Source organism: Ailuropoda melanoleuca, chromosome 16, assembly GCF_002007445.2.
Source record: "Ailuropoda melanoleuca isolate Jingjing chromosome 16, ASM200744v2, whole genome shotgun sequence".
NCBI lineage: Eukaryota > Metazoa > Chordata > Mammalia > Carnivora > Ursidae > Ailuropoda > Ailuropoda melanoleuca.
Genome location: NC_048233.1, coordinates 36802107 through 36821962, shown reverse-complemented (window position 1 = coordinate 36821962; position 19856 = coordinate 36802107). Strand labels below are relative to the sequence as shown.

General features: G+C 40.8%; 1 protein-coding gene across 7 annotated transcripts in view; it reads left to right on the top strand.

Annotated features, from left to right (window-relative positions):
• SLC38A1 (solute carrier family 38 member 1) overlaps nt 1-18331 on the top strand; it is a 68404-nt gene extending 50073 nt beyond the window's left edge. For 6 of the 7 annotated variants that reach the window (XM_002922280.4, XM_011228752.3, XM_011228754.3 and 3 more), the window contains 11 exons: nt 712-804; nt 1115-1196; nt 2191-2273; nt 3707-3765; nt 3888-4004; nt 5382-5461; nt 7059-7159; nt 9522-9640; nt 10163-10304; nt 10403-10500; nt 12435-18331. In XM_002922280.4, the coding sequence (XP_002922326.2) occupies nt 712-804; nt 1115-1196; nt 2191-2273; nt 3707-3765; nt 3888-4004; nt 5382-5461; nt 7059-7159; nt 9522-9640; nt 10163-10304; nt 10403-10500; nt 12435-12536 (1076 nt within the window). In that variant the 3' untranslated portion in view covers nt 12537-18331. The other variant, XM_034646240.1, reaches the window with a different exon arrangement.
• Nucleotides 18332-19856: the final 1525 nt, after the last annotated feature.

Here is a 19856-nt window from a genome sequence, read left to right as displayed (position 1 = left end):
AACGTGAGCCGAACTGTCATAAAGAAATATAAACGTGTTTTTTAAATGAATGGTTTAGCAGCTTAGTATTTATTGAGATGAGACAGTTGAACATGTTAGGATTTTGCTGCAGGCAAATTATTCTTTTGACAGATTCATCTATTGGTCTCTTTTCTGAGTTGCATATCTTTGAACTAAATTTTACAAATGATCAACATTCTGGTGTTGACTATTACCCGTTTGTTTTTGTGTTTAGGACACATGAGGCATTCATGGAATGTTACTAAGATAATTCCTTGTTAGCCTCATCAATTCATGTAATTAATTGAAAAGGAAACTTTTGTCCCAAAAGTTGGGACTTTTTATTTTTAAACCAAATCTTTAACGATATGCACCAGACCTGAAAAGGAGATCAGAGTAGGAATTTCCCACCCCCCCCCCAGTAAAGTAGGAAGACTCTTCGAGATAGTTAAATATAAGCCTTATGACCTAATAATTGAATTGTAATGCTTTTGTAGCCAACCTGAAAAAGGAGAAATGGTGGCCATATCTGACATTTTAAAATGTCAGGAGGTTGCAACACTTTAACCCTTGCAAAGCCCAAATGGCTATTTGTGTGATTTTGAGAAAGAATAACTTGGGGAAGAGTCCATAGAATGAAGAAATCTTGGCTTTTTTTTAACTTTTAGATCCCTGTCATTTCTTGTGTTCTCAACTGTGATTTTTAAATAGGCTGCATGGTTTATGAAAAGCTGGGAGAACAGGTCTTTGGCACCACAGGGAAGCTCGTAATCTTTGGAGCCACCTCTCTACAGAACACTGGAGGTAAAAAGAACATGCTTTTCTATACATAACTTTAAAAGTATGTGAATATTATTATCTTTTCTAATTCTGGTGGTTGGGTGGCCACATGAATTTTAACAAAATGGAAGCCGTATCGTTCTCATAGCTAAAATGGCACATGGAAAGTAAAGCAGAGAGAGCAGTCACTTATTTAAAACCAAGTATACTGAGTAGCTAAAACTGTCTTGTGTCTTATTGAAGGTCAGTCTAAGAACAGGCTGGTAGCCTTTTATATAGCTTGCAACATGAGCCTTAGTATCTTCTTTCTAAAAATGTTCTCATTTTCCTCTAGCAATGCTGAGCTACCTCTTCATAGTAAAAAATGAACTACCCTCCGCCATAAAGTTTCTCATGGGAAAGGAAGAGGCATTTTCGTAAGTTATAGATCATTTTTTTGTAAGATAACGAAAATCTTTCTAATTTAAATTTGGGCTAACCAAAGTTTTTGTTTTATGAAAACTGCAGGAACCTGAGTTTTCCCTGGATTGTTTTTTCTCTTTCTTTGTTTTACCAACAAATTTTTCTGGGGTTATTATATAAATGAAAGAAGCAGGGAAGGCCATTTGACTATGAGCATTTAAAAGGTGGATTTATCTGTCAGGCTGCAAACAGTATATCCAGCGTCTCCCAGAGAGCCCGAAATCTATATCTAGTTTCTACAAAACAGAACAGAGTATTTTTAACACAGATGTATATTTAACACAGAAGTGGAACATGCAAAAACATTAAGACCCTAGTCTCTTTCTTAAAGAAGGGAGCAAGATTTCCACAAGCCAACTTCATTAAAGATAGAGCTAAGCTTGGAAAATGTTGGAGCTACACCTGGCACATCCGTTGTTTTGACTCCCTCCTGTTTAACAGTTCTTGTCAGTCTTAGTTTCTCTGTTTTCTTTCAAGGGAGAATCATAGGAGCCAGAGTTCCTCATGTTCTGTCATCAGCACTCAAGGTCAAATACAAGGGGTTAGGGAGAAAGCAATGCCTACCTGTGCTGACTTGTTTTTCAATGGTATTAGCCAAGCAAAACAAAAAGGAACTTCTCCTTAAATAATTGATAAGACATGTTGTAATCTGACAGAATGCAGTGTGTGCATTCAGCTTTGAAACCATGTAAATTATTCAGAGGAATGCCACATTTAGCTGATGGGGGAGGGAAAAAAAATCCCTTCTTCCATCACTTGGGAGAGAGATGATAGTAGATGAGGAGTGGTTGGGTTAAAGTGTTTGGATAAACTTGAATAATGATAGAAATTAATGGTAAAAATTAATAATAGTAAAAATTCATTAAAACATATTGTGAAATTTTACATTTAAGAAAAAATTTGACTTTCTACAAAAATATGACCCAGCCACTTAAATGCCTTTTTCAGAGCCTGGTATGTGGATGGCCGCGTTCTGGTGGTGGTAGTTACTTTCGGTATAATCCTCCCTCTGTGTCTCTTGAAGAACTTAGGTAAGGAAAGAGCTTGCTTTTATCGTAGTCTCTGCAGTGCACAGATGAGTCAGAAGCCTAATAAAAATGAACAACTTTGTCCCCTCTACTTTCACTTGTAGGGTAAAGATTAAGTGAATGATAAATTACAAGTATTAATCAGGGTTGACTTTAATATAGGATAAAAACAGTGGTCAGTATGTGACCTCCGAAGCAATCCTTCTACTGAGCTGTGGGGTTAGGGGGCAGTGACGTTCTGGAGCCAGCGACAGAACAGTGCTATATCCAGTAGCACAACTTAAGACAGGCTACTCTGAGAAAAATGCAGAAAATGGAATTCTCCTTATACAAGGTCTTAAATATCCTGATTATTCAGATAAGTAGATTTTCAAATCTAATATCAAGACAGAAAGTTACTTATATTTATCCCCTAAAGTATTATGAATCATTCTTAAATTATCAGAGTCTAACCAATTTCAATTATTTGCTTCATTGAAGGGAAAGAGAGGAGTGAAAGGTTAGAGGTTGCAGATAATCACTAAGTCCTATCCACTTAGTTTTGACATTTTTTGTGTGTATGTTTATATCTGGAGACCAGTAGGCCTGATGTTACGGGGATTGTATACATTGAATAATGTGGCCAAACTGCTATGCAGTCCAAAACGCATTTCCTTTAATTCTGGGCGAATTCAAGGAAGACATTTAAAGTTCTTCCCCCAAATGATTGCTAACCATAGTGTTTTGTTTTGTATGAAAAATATCAAGCCTCTGTGGCTGTTATGTAAGATCTAGAAGTAGATGTTAAAAACGACTTAATTTTCTGGTTTCTAGCTCTGTGTTTCGGCTTCTCTGTATATATACATGTAGCTCTTTTAAAGTTAAGGAGAGAAGGGCTCTTCTTCTGCAGGGATGAGAATAGTGCAACCTCCCAGAGACCACTTAACTCTGCCTTTGTGGAAGTTATGGTGGCTGGGGAGTCCAAGGGGAGCAAGGTGAAGGTCCCCAGATGCTCAATTTATTCTTAGAAATCACTTCACCTCCTCTGTGTGTGCCCCTCATCTGGGAAGAGAAGTATTGTAGCTGATATTCAGTATGTACACAATAGGCGCATAATAAAGAGCTATCACGTAGATAAGGAGTAAATAGATTTGGCCTGAAGACTCCAATAGAGCATAGCAGCAGAGAGCTTGGGCCAAATTTGGGAGGCTCTTTTTCCCTATCTGGGATCTGCATTGTCTAGTGTATCAGGGAAAACTGGAATCAAAACAATAATATAATATTTTAATTTAAAGTCACCATTACTTTGCCAAATAAGGGAGCACTTTCAAATAATAAATCTTACATTCACATAGGCATATTTGTATATTATTGGAACTATGCTGGAAATAATGCATTGAAAGAAACAAGGTGATATGTGAAATAATAACAGTAAATTTTTTCAACTTTTCTTTTAGGGTATCTTGGCTATACTAGTGGATTTTCTTTGAGCTGTATGGTTTTTTTCCTAATAGTGGTAAGTGCTGGTGAAAATGGTTGATTTGGTTTTGCCATAATACAATGCCATGTAGTAATTATTCATTGTTTGGTTTTATTTGATAAAGTCTATATTTTTTCTCCTATATTTCTTAATACCAGGTTATCTACAAGAAATTTCAAATTTCCTGCATTGTTCCAGAGCTAAATTCAACAATAAGTGCTAATTTAACAAACCCTGACATGTGTACGCCAAAATACGTTACCTTCAATTCAAAGGTAAGTTTCCTTATCTTTTAAATATAAAAAAGAGCATTTTATTAAGGGCATTGTAGTTCTCATATTTGTTTCAATTAAACTGCTTTGAAAGTATTTATTCTCAATAGAACACCATACTGCTGCTTCCCAAATTCCATAATTTAGAGACCTTTGAGAAATAGACACGTATATTTCATGCTTCCTCTTATCCAGTTTACGTAAAGGACAACCTTAAGCATCTGTGTGAAAATCTCTTTCTGGCTTACTGTCTCAGCTCCTCTCTTCCTTGTAGATCTTTAAAAACATTAATACCATCCTTAGCCCACTGCTCTTCCCTGGTGGTGACAGGTGTCCCTCAAGTTTCCCCAGCTCGCACAGCTGAAATACAGATACCAAATACACATACACAAATTGACACTTAGAAAACATTCATATAGTTGGGGTGTTGTTAATAGCACGGGGAACAGTGGACTAGGGAACCGATCATGCTTGGATTTAAATCCTTCGGCAAGTTACCAAACCCCATGTGAAAAACAAGGATTCTGTTCTGTATCTCACAGGGTTTTTTTTAGAATGGGCCTGGTCCAGTGCTTGCACAGAATGAGAGCATGAGAAATGTTACTTTTCTTCCTTTTAGAGATATCTCGCTCTCTCTGGAAACTCTAAGGACACAGCCAAGGTGGTGACTGTGGAAGTAGTTGTCTTTTTAGATGCCATCTTTTTTTTTTTTTTTTTTTTAAGATTTTATTTATTTGTCAGAGAGAGCAAGCGAGCGCAGACAAGCAGGGGGAGCGGCAGGCAGAGGGAGAAACAGGCTCCCCGCTGAGCAAGGAGCCCGATGTGGGACTCGATCTCAGGACCCTGAGATCATGACCTGAGCTGAAGGCAGATGCTTAACCGACTGAGCCACCCACGCGTCCCTAGATGCCATCCTTTAAGTCTGATTTGATGCGCCCTATAGAGCAAAGAGCAGTGGAATGGAGATGGAAGAAGTCCTGGGCGTGTCACCTAACCGGTTGGAGGGAGTCAGGAGAGCATCAGTGGTCTTTCTACTGCTCAGGGTTATTGTAGAGACTCCGTGAAATAATGCAGGGAAAGGGCCAGGTGACCGGCCAGTGCCATGTAAATATGGGCTGATGCTTTGCCTGAAGCATGTAAAATCCGCCGTAGGTGAGGCGCACCTGAAACCCATATGTGCCAAGTGCCTCACGTCTCAAGCTGGGTAAGCTCTCTTAGAAAAGCTGCTTCTGTTTTCGCTATCAAAGCCCTCCTAATAACCGAATAATCCAGGGATTCTGAAGAGCTGTCGGAGAAAATGACAGCCCAGAAATATTGGAGTGGGATAATTTTTAGAGTAAAAATGCTTCTTCTTAATGTTTATTTTTCTCTTTCAAATAGACCGTGTACGCTTTACCAACCATTGCGTTTGCTTTTGTCTGCCACCCGTCAGTCCTGCCAATTTACAGTGAGCTTAAAGAGTAAGAGATTTGTTTTTTTTACCTTAATCATTTTACCTTTTTTACCTTAATCATTTTTTACATCCCCTCATTAATAGGCAAGTACTGCATTAAAACGAATAGATTTGTATAATGAACCCCCATGGACTCATTACCCTGCTTCCACATTTACTTTCTGCCATTCTTGAGCAAGTACTATATTAAGGGAAGAAAAGAACAAGAAGAATCAGAAAACTGCAGTATGTTTTGGCCATAAATATATAAAGTGGCCAATTATGCGGACTTTTTTTGTTAAAGTGGTTTTTCGCATACTGTGTTACTTAGGAGAGTTCAAGTATTTGTGTTGCTTCAGGTCACTTCTGCTTATTTTACAAGTGTATGATAATAATCAGATTCATGTATCAACTGCAAAATGCGTTGTGTCTGATTTGCCTCTTTCGGTTTAGATGGAAAAGGCTGCAAAACAGGCAAAGAAATTAATGTTAAGGCCACAAACTGGACAAGAGAATATTGTTCATCTTAAACTATTAAGATGATTCTATGGATTTGTTTTTGATTGCTGTTTTAGATAAAACTAAAGTCCCGCTTATAAATTTCCTCCTGGGTTCTCTTTCTAGCATACTGTTAGCAGACTTTACAGATAAAAATAATCTTCATGGCATAGTCTTAAGCTCAGAAAAGATAGACGATATAGCTGTCTATTTCCATTTTGAAAAATGAAATGTCCTTTAGCATTAATTGACTCATGACCCTTCCTCTTTCATATTTAATTGATATATGGGTAAGTTTTGAAATATCTACATCTAGCTCTGTGTACATCAGCCTTACTTTATGATCATATGCTTAGGACATTTAAATATGTCTTTGACATCTTTTAAATTTAATAGTCCAGCTTTTAGTTTGTAATTTTCTGATGTGTGTACTTCTCAATTTTTCCTGTTATGACACAAGCAAATGTTACGACTACAGAGGTCTGTTACTGAGCATAAGTCTTACAGATGAATTATTTGGGCCATTAAAGAAACTTAAAGGTTCACCCAAACTCCCAGAGTAATCCTGACCTAGGAGATAGAGCCCTTCATCATCACAGCTGTGATCACTTGGGTACTTATTGCTCTGGAAACATAGACTTCCAGGTGCATCGCTGAGGCTACTCAGTGGGGAAAAAGGAACCTAAATAACAGCTTTAGCAATGGAAGACCTGAGGTCAAGTTCCAGCTTTGCCCCTGATCTCTGGGCTGGGAGAACAGCATTTGAATTTATTCTGCCCTTTTCCCCTTACATGCTGAGTATGGAGATAATATCAAAAATAAATATAAAAAAATATTCTCTGCCCGTCAGATGAGAACCTGATATTCTTTGAAAAGAATGGGGAAGGACATTTGAGGGATTGGTAGTTCCATGAATCTCTCCCTCACAATACTTGTTTGGTATAAAAGAATTTATTTTAAACTGGTATAATTGCTGGGGGCAGGGGAGGTGGAAGGGGGGGAATCTTAGCTGGTCAGATCTTCCCTAGCCTGATAGACAGTTGTTAGCATTCTTCAATGTTAACACTGGTACTTAAATTCAGTAACATGGCTTTTAATTTTTAAAATTCCCTTATCTTTGTTCTTAGTCGATCACAGAAAAAGATGCAGATGGTTTCCAATATCTCCTTTTTCGCCATGTTTGTTATGTACTTCTTGACTGCCATTTTTGGCTACTTGACGTTCTATGGTAAGTGACTTCTGTTAGCACATAAATATAGGTATTTTTAAATAAATTAGTAAAAATCAGTATCCAAATAACTTTTAATGTTTTTTTAAGAGATTTGTGTATTTATTTTAGAGAGAGAGAGAAAGAGAGAGAGTGCTGGCCGGGGGGGGGGGGGGGGGAGGGGGGGGGAGGGCAGAGAGGGAGAGAGAATCCTGAAGCAGACCCCCTGCTCAGCCCAGAGCCCAACACACGTGGCTCAATCCCAGGACCCTAAGATCATGACCTGAGCTGAAATCAAGAGTCAGCTGCTTAACTGACTGAACCACGCAGGCACCCCAGTATCCAGATAACTTTTAACACGATAGCCCAAAAATGCAACAGATCTACCCATTGATTTTGCTGGTCTTTTCTTCTACGCAAAGCAAATGGTGATGATTCCTTTACATATTTGTGCAGACTGCACAATAGAATAAGTACTGAAACAAGATACTGTAATTTTTTTCTCCTCATACTGTCCTTAAAAGAAACTGCACTTTATAAGCACGCCACCCTTACTGAGGAGAGTTTAAAACTATACCAGAGAAGGCTTTCCTAATTGCTGTTGCGAACTGGGTCAGATTCCATTAATAGAGAAGAGAGACAGAGACAGATGTTGGAAGTGAGAAAGAGCAGAGTGCTATACTCATGACACTCGTGTTAATTAAAAATAAAACGCCTGATTGTTCACTGGAAGTTGGAGCCCTGCGAAGATTTGAAGGAATGGCAGAGAAGGTTCAATGGAATGAAATCTGAAAAAGAGAACAACTGGTTTTCATTGGTAACTTATTGGCCCTGTAGGAATAGTTTTCCTTCTTTAATATTATTAGGTCTTCTTCCTCTCCTATTCAAATGATCTTCAAGCTGTATTTGACATCTTTCATTACCATTGTAATTTGGGACCTGATTTAAATTTAAATACATATATTTCACATTTTTCTCTATTAAATAATATTTCTTTGGGGTATTTTCCCCCCATAAACACAAATGTCTCAAAATTTAAATACGTTTGGAGATGATTAATTCAGCCTGGAGAGAATGGCTACCCTACAATTGCATTGTTACCATTTTCATAAGCGATGGCAAACAGCATTGTCTGATGAATCCATAAATGCCATGTTGCATTTTTGCATAAAAATAGTGTTTCTAGGTTTCTTGCAGAGTTACAGGGCTGGGGGTAGGTAAAGAGAGGGAGGGAGAGCTTCATGTTAGTCAAACAGTCTTTCTGTTACCTTGTTCAAGCCATGAGTTTTCTTTGCAAATCCATATTTTTTCCCCACATAAAATAAAATACCAAACCCTTTTGTACTCTTCAGATAAAGAAAACGGCTCAGCTATTTTTAGATGGTTATAAATTTTGATTCAAGAAAATTAGAACTAATGAAATTTTTTATTATAACCTAGGCTCCCTTTTCCAAAACTGAGACCAATCGATGGCACAGAATAGAATTGGAATTCCACCCCCAGAACCTTGAGACTGGTACAGTGAGGAGACCTTACAGGAGACACAGCAATAGGGGAAGGAGCTCTTGTCAAAGCAGTGAGCATTCGCAGGGACTGCCATTCTAGCTTGGGTTGTCTTTGAAATCATGTTCTGAAGTTCAGAGTTAAGAAAAAGTTCAAAGTGGTACATGAGTTAGATACTTTAAAAAAAAAACAACAAAACATACATGGAAGAGAATTCTTTCCTGTGGTGGTGAAGTTTGCACCTGTGTTGCTTGGCCCCTGGAAGTTGAGTGACAAGAGGAGGGTCTGAAAGAGGATTTGAGTGGCCTGCCGTCCACCGGCAAGGCTGAGACAGTGTAGCGTCGTCTGATGAGTGGCACCAAGTGGGGGAAAGTCTAGATTAAGAAGGGTTTTGTGTGGGGCGCCTGGGTGGCTCAGTCGTAAAGCGTCTGCCTTTGGCTCGGGTCGTGATCCTGGCGTCCTGCATCGGGCTCCCTGCTCAGTGGGGGTCCTCACCCCACTCGTGCTCTCTCTCTCTCTCAAATAAATTTAAAATCTCTAAGGAAAAAAAAAGAAGAGGTGTTTTGTGCTTCCACCGTATGTTCTTTTTAGCCCCCGTTTACGCCTAGATCGAACTTGGTGTAAATCGAGCATCCCCACGCTGTGTAGCTGCTTCTAGCCATGACTGTAGATTCCTTTTAAAGTTACGTTCAGACAGGTGGAGCCTGTCTCACACAGGGCATTTTTCTTCTCAGCTTCACAAATTGTTTTAATAGTTACTTCAACACCCAGAACATTGCTTTGCTTGCCGTTTAGGCGACAAGCTCTTTGTTGTTCAGATAAACTGTCATTCAGCAACGTGCCTTGTTTCTTTCTTAATGCCTTCTTTTCCTCGCTTTAGAAAACGTGCACTCTGACCTCCTTCACAAGTACCAGAGTAAAGATGACATTCTCATCCTGACAGTGCGGCTGGCTGTGATTGTCGCTGTCATCCTCACAGTGCCTGTGTTATTCTTCACGGTGAGTATCAGGCCTCCGGGCCCTATAAGAAAAGCTGAGGTCTCGCCTTCCCTTCCGTGTTCGGAGCCTGCTCCAGAGAAAGCCTGTTTCAGGGAATTGCCCAGTGTCACCGGAACCGTACCAGGGAGGCACCCCAAGACTCGGTTAAGGCTCTTCGGAAAGAAAGTAGGGTCAGTGAGATAGTGTGGGCTCTGACGAGATGAACCTTAATTCTCATTAATCTGTTCCTTCTTCACAAAGAAATGTAGACAGAGTGTTTGAATCTTGCTCGTGCGTGGTGAGAGAACAGAAAGGGACCGGAAGAGCACACTTAGTCATAGATGAAATTATCCCCCACCAGAGCAAACTACCTGTTTGTAAATAAACATACTTTCCCTAAGTCAAGCCCCCCGCCTGTAATACTGCACAAGGTCTTACAAAACACTTCCCAGACTCCTGTGCACCAGGACATGAGTTTCTGCTGAGGACGCGAAGGCTGGTGTGCTGGGGCCCTCACGGAGCCTCTGTTTTCTCTTCCTGTAGGTTCGTTCGTCTTTATTTGAACTGGCTAAGAAAACGAAGTTTAATTTGTGTCGTCATATCTTGGTTACCTTCGTACTCTTAGTTATTCTCAACTTGTTGGTGATCTTCATACCGTCCATGAAGGATATTTTTGGGGTCGTAGGTATGGCTTCCTGAACTTTACATTTATCATTCTACAACAGCTGTTTAGAAAGCTGAGATTTCACCATAACAACGTCGATTTTTTTTCTTATTTTACAGGAGTCACATCTGCTAATATGCTTATTTTCATTCTTCCTTCATCTCTTTATTTAAAAATCACAAGCCAGGATGGAGATAAAGGAGCTCAAAGAATTTGGGTATGTCTCATGCCAGCCACTCTAATTTTTCTGATTAGTTTTTCATTTATTTACCAAATAAACAGCCCATCTCGCGCACCTAATCCTACTTTTAGCGGCCTCAGGAGGGGAGCAGCAGTCCTATAGTTTTCCCCTTTGGGAGATTTAAAATATCCTATCAGAATCTGATCTGTTCTCTCAAAGTGCATTGCTCTTACTGTGCCTAACTTTTGCTCTGAGCTAGGGTAGGGCCAGCTGGGAAACTGGACGTTTGTCATCCTGTGTCTCTGTAAGGTGATGCCTTGTCTTTAGAAGCTAGGAAAGGGAGAGGGACTTGAAGATTTAATGCAGTCCACTGTTTCTGTACAATTCCTGGTCCCGGAACTCTTTGGGACATCCCAGGGAACATGGGACGCCTTCATTAAAACGGCTGAGGTCACTTAAAGAGCCTTTTTTTTTTTTTTTTATTTGACAGAGATAGAGACAGCCAGCGAGAGAGGGAACACAAGCAGGGGGAGTGGGAGAGGAAGAAGCAGGCTCATAGCGGAGGAGCCTGATGTGGGGCTCGATCCCACAACGCCGGGATCACGCCCTGAGCCGAAGGCAGACGCTTAACCGCTGTGCCACCCAGGTGCCCCTTAAAGAGCCTTTTTATGATTTGACAGAAATACTTTGGAACAACAGACCTGGATTCAGAAACTACCTTTCTATATTGGGATTCTTGTTTCCAGGTCTGGTGAAGTTCAAAGGCATCTTGAAGGTGGTGCACTTGGAGACAGTGAGGGAAGCAGGGGTGAAGTGGCTGCTGCCTGAGCACCTTCTGGAGCACCATTGTGTTTGGCCTCGGAGAAGGCTTCCCCGCTGCCCTCCCAGATAGTGTAAGCACTCCAGCTGCACACATGGCCCGAGTCAACAGGCCCGGGTGAGAGATGGAAGCAGGAGGGATCGTCCTGGTGCATTTAGGAGAAGCAGCACTGATGCTGGTACAGCATCTGCCCCCCCAGCAGGATTATCCCTGAAACCATAAGTCCCAAGTCCTTCTAAACGATACCAGTAGGGGCTTCACAAGAGAAGGAGCAGTCACTCTGGCAAAGCAGTCAAACACACTTAGATTACATCTGGAAAGTGGTAGGGGCCTGTTGCCCATGAGTTCTCTGGGCCCCCCCAACCCTGCTCCCATGTTAAAACTGGTAGTAGGAGCTAGCGGATAGCATTAGACAAGGGCTTCTGTCCTTGTGGGGCCCTACTGGGAGTTAGACCAGACCTATGAGAGTAAGCCTGTGTACAACCCCACCATTTGCCTCTTCTTCTCTTAGTTCTCTCCTCCAGGTTCCAGTCCAGCCACCTTGGCTCTCATGTTACTTCAGCCTTCTCCCTGCAAAGTTCTCATTGGATACTTCCAAGGCCAAGCAATTTCTAATCTCATGTTCTCCAGATCCTGGTTTTAGTGACCTGTCCCCCTTCTGGCCTTCCTCAATCCTTAGAGTAACTTAGTTCTGGACACCCATTTCCCATTTCACTTGATCAAATCGACTTTGCTTTTATATATCTTTTTTCCCACTTTTTCAAAAAGAAATGTTTGCCTGCCAGTGATAACCTCGGTTGGTAAAAAGTAACAAAATGACCCGTACATTTTCAAAGGCCTTTCTTTGTTGTTGTTGTTGTTGTAATCTTAGAAACTGTAAGGATACCTAATGAGTTACAGAACGGATTCGTTCTGAGGTGACCATGAAGTCCAAGAACAGAATGTGGAGGATGGCCCTGCGTAGCTAGTTCTGGGTTCCCCCTCCTTGATACAATCTTGGAATGATTCTCACAGTTTGACAATGGTTGTAACAAACTCCAAATACAAGGGGACACAAAAAGAGAGGGAAAAGCATTTCTATTTTTTCCCCAGGTGTATGTGGGAGATGTTGGCTTCTCTGAAAATAACCCATGCCTTTATGTTGCTCCAGGCCACCCTTTTCTTGGTCCTGGGGGTGTTGTTCTCCCTGGTCAGCATTCCCTTGGTCATCTACGACTGGGCCTGCTCATCAAGTAGTGACGAAGGCCACTGAGACCAGCTGAGGACAGGAAGCGTTCCGGCCCACGGCTCGGTCATGTCACCACACATCAGCAATTTCTCATCACTTCTTTCACAAGTTTACAGAAGCAAACCAGAAATTCACAAGATACTTAAAATGGAATAACACTTCGGTAGCAAAACTGAAACCTGTTTCTATAATGGTTCCTGTCCCTCTAAGAGTTGGGATCAATTAAGGATTGTGGATATATTTTTTTTTAAGTCTCATGCAGTTGTATTTCTCAGTACTCGTCACAATCAGTTGTTTTTCACTCTCCTAACTATTTTTTGTGACTTCGTGATCCCTTAGAACTTTGAAATCATAATCATCAATCATGTTTATTTATTATGCATTCAGGTTCCGAAATAATTTTCCTGCCAATGTTCCGTTCACGCCATCTGTACCTTTTTAGAAGAGAAAAGAATCCTGAATTGTATATAGTTATTTTGCTTTACAGAAAAAAATGGTTTCGTAAATATTTTGCCTACTTTGGTTACCATAGCACACAGGGGTAATTGTAAGAGAGTGACGGGGTGTGTGCCGTTGCTGGATGAAGATCTGCCCTATATTTGATCACCTGGCAGCCAGGCGCTGGCGGTCCAGTGGCCTCACCGGCACTACACCCTGCTTCATGCAGGGACATTCTCCACTGGGAAGGGGGTGAGAATGATTCTTACCTTGGTAAACATTAAGGTACACATTTGGGGTATCTAACAAATGAAGTTTTGTTTCCCTCTTGGCCAGTTGTGTCAAAGTTACTCTAATCTGGGTCACCTTCCACTGAGGGAGACCCATGACACCTTTGTAATAAATTGAGAAGTGAGAGTATTGCAAAAAGAGCATCCAAAATGCCTAAGAAAATATTCCTCTGATGCAGATAGCCTTCAACCCTACACCTGTATTGTTGAGGGGGGAAAAACACTTTCTTAAATTATAAACCCAGCGGCTTTTACTCATGTCCACCAGCTTTTTGCACAGGGAATAATGTGTATCTAACCACAGGTGATCTAGGATAAGTAATTCCTGTTTTATATTGGGTACTTTAGGGGGTCTTTAAAAGACTTGTTTTATATCTATAAATTTAGGTTATTACAAATACAAGATTTTTGTACCTTAAATAAGCCTCATTCCTATTTCTTGTCCATCAACAATCCACTCCGAGTCTTGAAAAAAAAAAAAAGAAAGAAAAAGAACCCTCAGAGATAGCCTTTGAGAAGAACTTGTGACAGAATCAATGTACCTTCCTTCCCTCAGATGGGGACTTTGGTGCCTGTGCTGTCTCCTCTTCTCGTCCCCAACCAAGGGGTGGGCCATTACCGCCTGCCCGACATGATCCACACAGGAGGACAGCGTTGCCTCACACCCCTACTCCAGCCCCATTATCTCCTAAAGGGAGGGGGGTGGAAGGAAATTACACAGAGACTGAAAAAGAAGAGAGCTGGGGACAAGGCATAGCTTGGAAAGTTGGGGGACAGTAAGGAAACGCAGAATCGCACCTTCCTGAAGGTGGGCCATCACCTGTGATTGGACTGTCTCTATCACACAGTAAGAAATGTTTGTGCTCTGCGAGCTGGTCTCTTGAAATAGGACTTGTGTTTTATTTATATTCTGGTTGAACTTCTCAAACACATAAGTTCACCGAGCACGGATTTCTTATCCAGAGATAAGTAGAATCTAACCGCAGACTCTTCGCAGGATTTCCAAGCACTTAGCTCTGGGTTCTGTTCCTCCCTCACTCAAATCCCCAAAGGCCTTTGCTCACCATTCACGGGGAGTAACAAGGAACTGTCCCCTCCCCCTTTACAGACTAATGTTCCATAGAAAAGGCAGGCATTGAAGCACCTTGTTGTGATCCTCTTGGGGGAGGAGGAAAGGTTATTTCCTGCGTTTCTTGGTAGGATCATCGTAGCTTTTAATGTACTGCTCCAGAATTACATCCACATTGGGTCAGAGTTCAGGTAATTAGATATGAATACCTACCCATACGTGAATACCTAACCTAGCAGAATCCACAGCCACCTCTGTACTTCTCAGCAATGTCTTCCATATTGGATGAACAGGGAGAGAAACTGAGCAAAACAAGTCAGTTGGCCCTCGGAGGCTTGTCTAGGGCACCGAGTAATGAAATAGCCAGGTCGTGGACTGACCCTCCATTAAAAAAAGATACCTAGTTGAGTTTGCAAGCAATACTATGCTACTTTCTATTTTCCTTATTAATTTATAACAATTCATTTTACACTCACAAAGTCAACTCAGAAAATTATCATTAACTCTTGGGATGGGTAGTGATATTTTTGGATCTCTGGATTTTATGTGTCAGTACAGGGAATTTTTATTATTATTTAAAGTATTTATTTAGAGGAGGCACGTTGTTGATGTCTGTGATACTGCAGGTTTTTAAAAATCTTCTTTGTATGTTTATCTAAGTTTATTTTTGACTGGATATAATAGACCCTAGTGTAATTTGTCAAATACCACAGATTAATTACATCATTTGTGTGGGATTAGCTGTAAAGTGTACTGCAATAATTCTTCTTGTTCAGAATAGTGAACTGATAGCCAAAAATACATGTATCACAGATGTTAGGTAGAATTTAAACAGCAGTCAAGTGCTATAGAAGTTTTTCTGCTAAATTAGTCGATTAAAGAATATTACACCTTAGCCATTGGGAGCAGCACGTTTTCCTTTGGTAGATAGAACCTTAACACTAGTGAACAGTGCCAGTTTCATACTTTGGATTTAGAACTGTTCTCTAGTTATTATAACACAATATACTGTAAATCCCTAATTTACCTAATGTTACTTATGGGGAGTGGAGTAGGAAAGTGTGTACAGGAAAGAAATCTAGTCTTGTTAAACACAGGCTGTCCCCAATTTATAAGCAGATCATGTTGCAAAACCCTGTTAGGTGGTTGTTTGCAACCTGGAATGTATTTTCCTCTAAATACCAGGTTATACATGGCGTGTAGGCCCCCAAAGCAGCTAGGAAAGATGGTCAGACCCATCATTCAGCAGAATAGGATAATACAACATGATGGCTAAAAAGCCTTAACCAAAAATAACATTGTTTCTAAGGAGTATTTGTTCAGAGTTGCCAAGAGTGTGTCACTCCTGTTAATGGAATCAGGACTGCCCATGTCAGCCACATGGCCAGCTGCCGGACGGTGGGGGTAGGGTCACCACCAGTTAGTGGAGACCAGCGGGGCCTGAAGCAGGTCTCCAGCAAAGGAGCAGAAGTCCAGGGCCACCGGAGAACCTGGTGGTAGGGGGAGGGGAAGGAGGATGAGGGGGCCTCTTGTGAGCCTGCCAGGGACATTCCTCAGCTGGTATCCTTTCTTTTGCCTGGAGGTCTCAGGCTTGGCCTGACTTTTCTGTTTGTAGGACCTGTTGCTCCTACAGGTTGTCTCTTCCCCTGCCGGTTACAGAGCAGGGTTGTTGCCGTGTAGCTTTCCCGTGCGCCCGTCATTGAAGCCAGCACACAGCACTTTTAATGGGTTTCGTGCTAGTGAACCATGGTTTAACTGCCTAGTAATCAGATCGGTGTAAAAAAGCTCTCTACTGACTTCCCTTCTTTGTATTTGCAGACCCTGTTGAGAAAGGCACCCAGGGGCGATGGTCATGGGGCTGGGGGTAGACCAGGGACTGTGGTAAGATTCCTGTGTTTGAGAGGACACCCCAGCAATTGCCCCATAGCTGACTTCCTTCTGGAGTTGGACTCAAGCCTCTAAGCCAGTGCTTCTCACAGTGTGGTCCCCAGGTGGGTAGCAGCGTCACCCGAGGGCTTGTTGGAATGCGGGCCTTGGGGCCCCACCCCAGAACTAATGGAATCAGAAACTCAGGGCGGAAGCCCTCAGCAGCTGGGTTTGAACAAGCCCCCTGCCTGATCTTGATGCACATTAAGTGTGAGAACCACTCCAGGTCAATTCGTATCTCATTTTTTTCTCCCCTATCAGTCCTACCTCAGAGTATGGTTCCTAGGAAATGCTGGTGCCGGTGCACAGTGGTCAAGGAAGGCTGCCTGCAGTCGGGTCTGAAGCTGTGAAGAAATGAAAATGAAGTGGTTTTGTTTTTGCAGAGAAGGAAAACACCCTTTGTAAATGCAGCTTTAGATGAAATACTGAATTCGTGTCAGGAGTCAGCTCTCCACAGTGTTCGTCCGCGTTGTGTAACGACCGAGCCTGTCCTCCTTTTAAAGTGAATTCTCTAGAAAGGTCTGTACTGCATAAGCATCTGCAAACTGCTCAGAAAAGGATGTAGGGCTCGGCTCCGTTTCAGTAGATCACAATGCTGGACAGCACATTTATGGGGTGGGAAAGAGGTTGAGGACATGATCAGATATTTGATCTTACGGCTCAGAGCAAAAGCCTCTAGTTTCCCTCAGTTAATCAATGTCAATGGCTTGAGGCTTAGAAAGAGCAATTCCTCCATTCCACTTCACTGTCAACTTGTAGCCACTCTCAAAACAAAGAAGATACAGACTATCATTTAGCAGTGCTAATAAACGTTTTCCTGAGACGGCAGATCTGGGATTCCTTTAGCAACAGAACATACTTCCTCTAAAATCTACACAGTGAATTATGTATGATGACATAGGGCTTTCAGGTACAAATTGGGAATGGGGTGGCTAACAACTGAAAAATATCACTAAATCTAAGAGGGAAATTTCTTGAAAATTGTAAAATTCACAAGGCTTAGTCATTTTCCTGAAGGGTTTTCTCGGAGGAAGGGCTGTGAACTGGGCCCGTCTGTCTACAGGCTTGAATTTGTGTTTTTAAAAGGAAGAATCTATGCAGCTGAGGTTTATTGTAGGAAATACTTCATTTGTATGTAAATATGTTGTAAATAGATAGGAGGCTGTATATTTTTGCAGTTGTCAGAGCCACACTGAGATAGAAGTCTGCATATCAAGAATCTAGTATTTGCATATCAAGAATAAATGTTGTCATAGATATTAGTGGTTTTGTTTGGGAATTAGAAAAATTTACATTCTTGCCCAGGTAACATCATTCTCTCAGTGTAAACTTGGAATCTAAACATCTTACTTAACTGTTCAGAAAGCGAAATGTCAGAGAAATAGTTGCATTGATTTCTTATACTGGTATTAAGACAATTATTTAAGAGATAATCCTCTGAGCTACAAATAAGGAATATTTAGACCCAAATTATTGTCAGATAGAAATATATATACCCAAAATGACAAACTGTTTCTTCATAATGCTCTTTCGCTATTAACACTGATACCACTACAAGTATTTATGTAAACAGAAGTTGGGGAGAGTTTTTCTTTTCAAAGTTAAATTGAATTGCTGCATTTCCCAAACTTTGGGATCTTTGAAAGGGGGAAAAAACCTGAACATTAACTATGAGCACAAATTTGAAGGACAAAAAAAGGACCGTTATTTTATCAAGCTTTTGAAAGTCTTGCATGTTTGCCTTTCATTTTCAGTGTTGACGCCAACATAGACTGTCTTATGTCATTTTTTTCCCAAAACACTTGAATCTTGACCATTGGTACGTAATCCGCTCTCCAGAGTCCAGTTGTATTTTAGACTTCATGTAAGTCCAGTATGTGTAGCACACCACTGGTTTATTAATGTAAAAACTTGTAAATGACTTTCAGATAGGTGATAGAAGTGAGTCACACGTCACAAAACTTTGCTATTCATGGTTAATCAAATAGTTTATTTTCCCCCCAGGATGTGGTGTAAATAAAGAAATATAAGAAATTCTGTTCTATAATTGCTCTGTTAACATAGTTTTTAAACATTAAAAATGTGAACTAAAAGTATTTTTGTGTTTTGCCTTTGTTCTTTTGGGATGCAATACTAAAATGGGTGGGGGGGGCATTTGATTGTTGGAGACAGATTTGCACACATTTGTCAGGGTTCTAACATGACCTGTTCATGAAAGCTTATTATTTACATACCCAAACTTAAAAAAAATACTTCTGATAGAAATCTATCTGATGTGAAACATTACATGTTTCTCCATTCTTTGTAATCAGGGTAGACTGAGCGTAGTGTTTTCTTCTTAAGCTCAGGTTCATTTTTATGGATCTCAATTTCTGTACTATGTTGTAATAAGGACTCGAGTCTTCCTCTACTCATAGTGTAGCCACCCATAACAGAAAATTCTATTAACACTTCCATTTCCCTAGAACTTTAAGGGGAAAGATTCTGCAGCTTGAACTTTTCTCTGCCATCCCTGGCTCCTCCCCATGATCTTAGGCAAGTTTTATCAGAACAGCAAGATGGCCAGACTCTGATATCCAGATTCCTTTTGTAGACAGGGTTAGTGCAAAAACAACCTGGGCCTTCATGGTATGACTGGGTATGAGGCCCTTCTTGACACTCCCTGAGCTGCCTGGATGATAGCCCATTCTGTAGAGCACTGGCGCTCGTGTGGACCTCAAGGTGGAAATTTGGAAATCTCCTCAAGCACAGGAGTCCAAGCTGTGTATTCCAATTTAGCTTCATTGGCAATAAAGCTGATAACTGTTATCCATATGCGTCTCTTTGTCTAATCCTTTGTTGATCAAAACCCCAGAGGCAAAGAGTGTAAGTAATTACTACTTTCAAAGTCAAGCAGTTGTTAAAATGCAAACATCCAAAAGGCCATCGAGCATATGAGCAGGTTTTGTTCTAAATCAAAAGGTTCACTCCTCCAGTGCTTTTGATAGCTCTGACTTCTTCCACTATCATGCCATGAACGTCTGCCAGTACTATTCTTTTCTGCCCTATTTTGCACATAATTGGGTAAGGGTTATTCTCTATCTCCCCTATGGAATAAACTATGGGCTTACTAACTTTGCAGCTCAGAAGACCTGTTTGCTTACCTTCTAGACTCATAATTGTATTCTATCTGGTTAGGATAGTCTGGAAGGGGTTGATGAGGCCCAAATAACTGTGCCAATTTTTTGTATACCAATGTTTTATCTTAAGTTTAAATTTTAGACTAATCCAAATTGGGAGGACAATCTTTTCTTCCTCTGTGGGCTCAGTGCAACATCAAAATAACCTGTCAGATTATCAAAATGTATTAAAAAGTAGTAGCATCTACAATAGATTTTTACCGATGTGGAAATACATACATAGATCATAATAGAGAACACATAAACGGCCCAAATAATACCAGAATGGGGGCCTCTAAATTAATAGGGAAAGTAAGGGCTATTCAATAAATTGTGAAAAAATGATTAGTTTTTTGGAGTAAATAAAGCTGGGTCTCTGGTTCACCCCTTATATCCAAAGAGAGCTCAAATACACAACGTGGACAAATACGTTTTTTCACAAGTGAAAGTCCATGACAAAAAT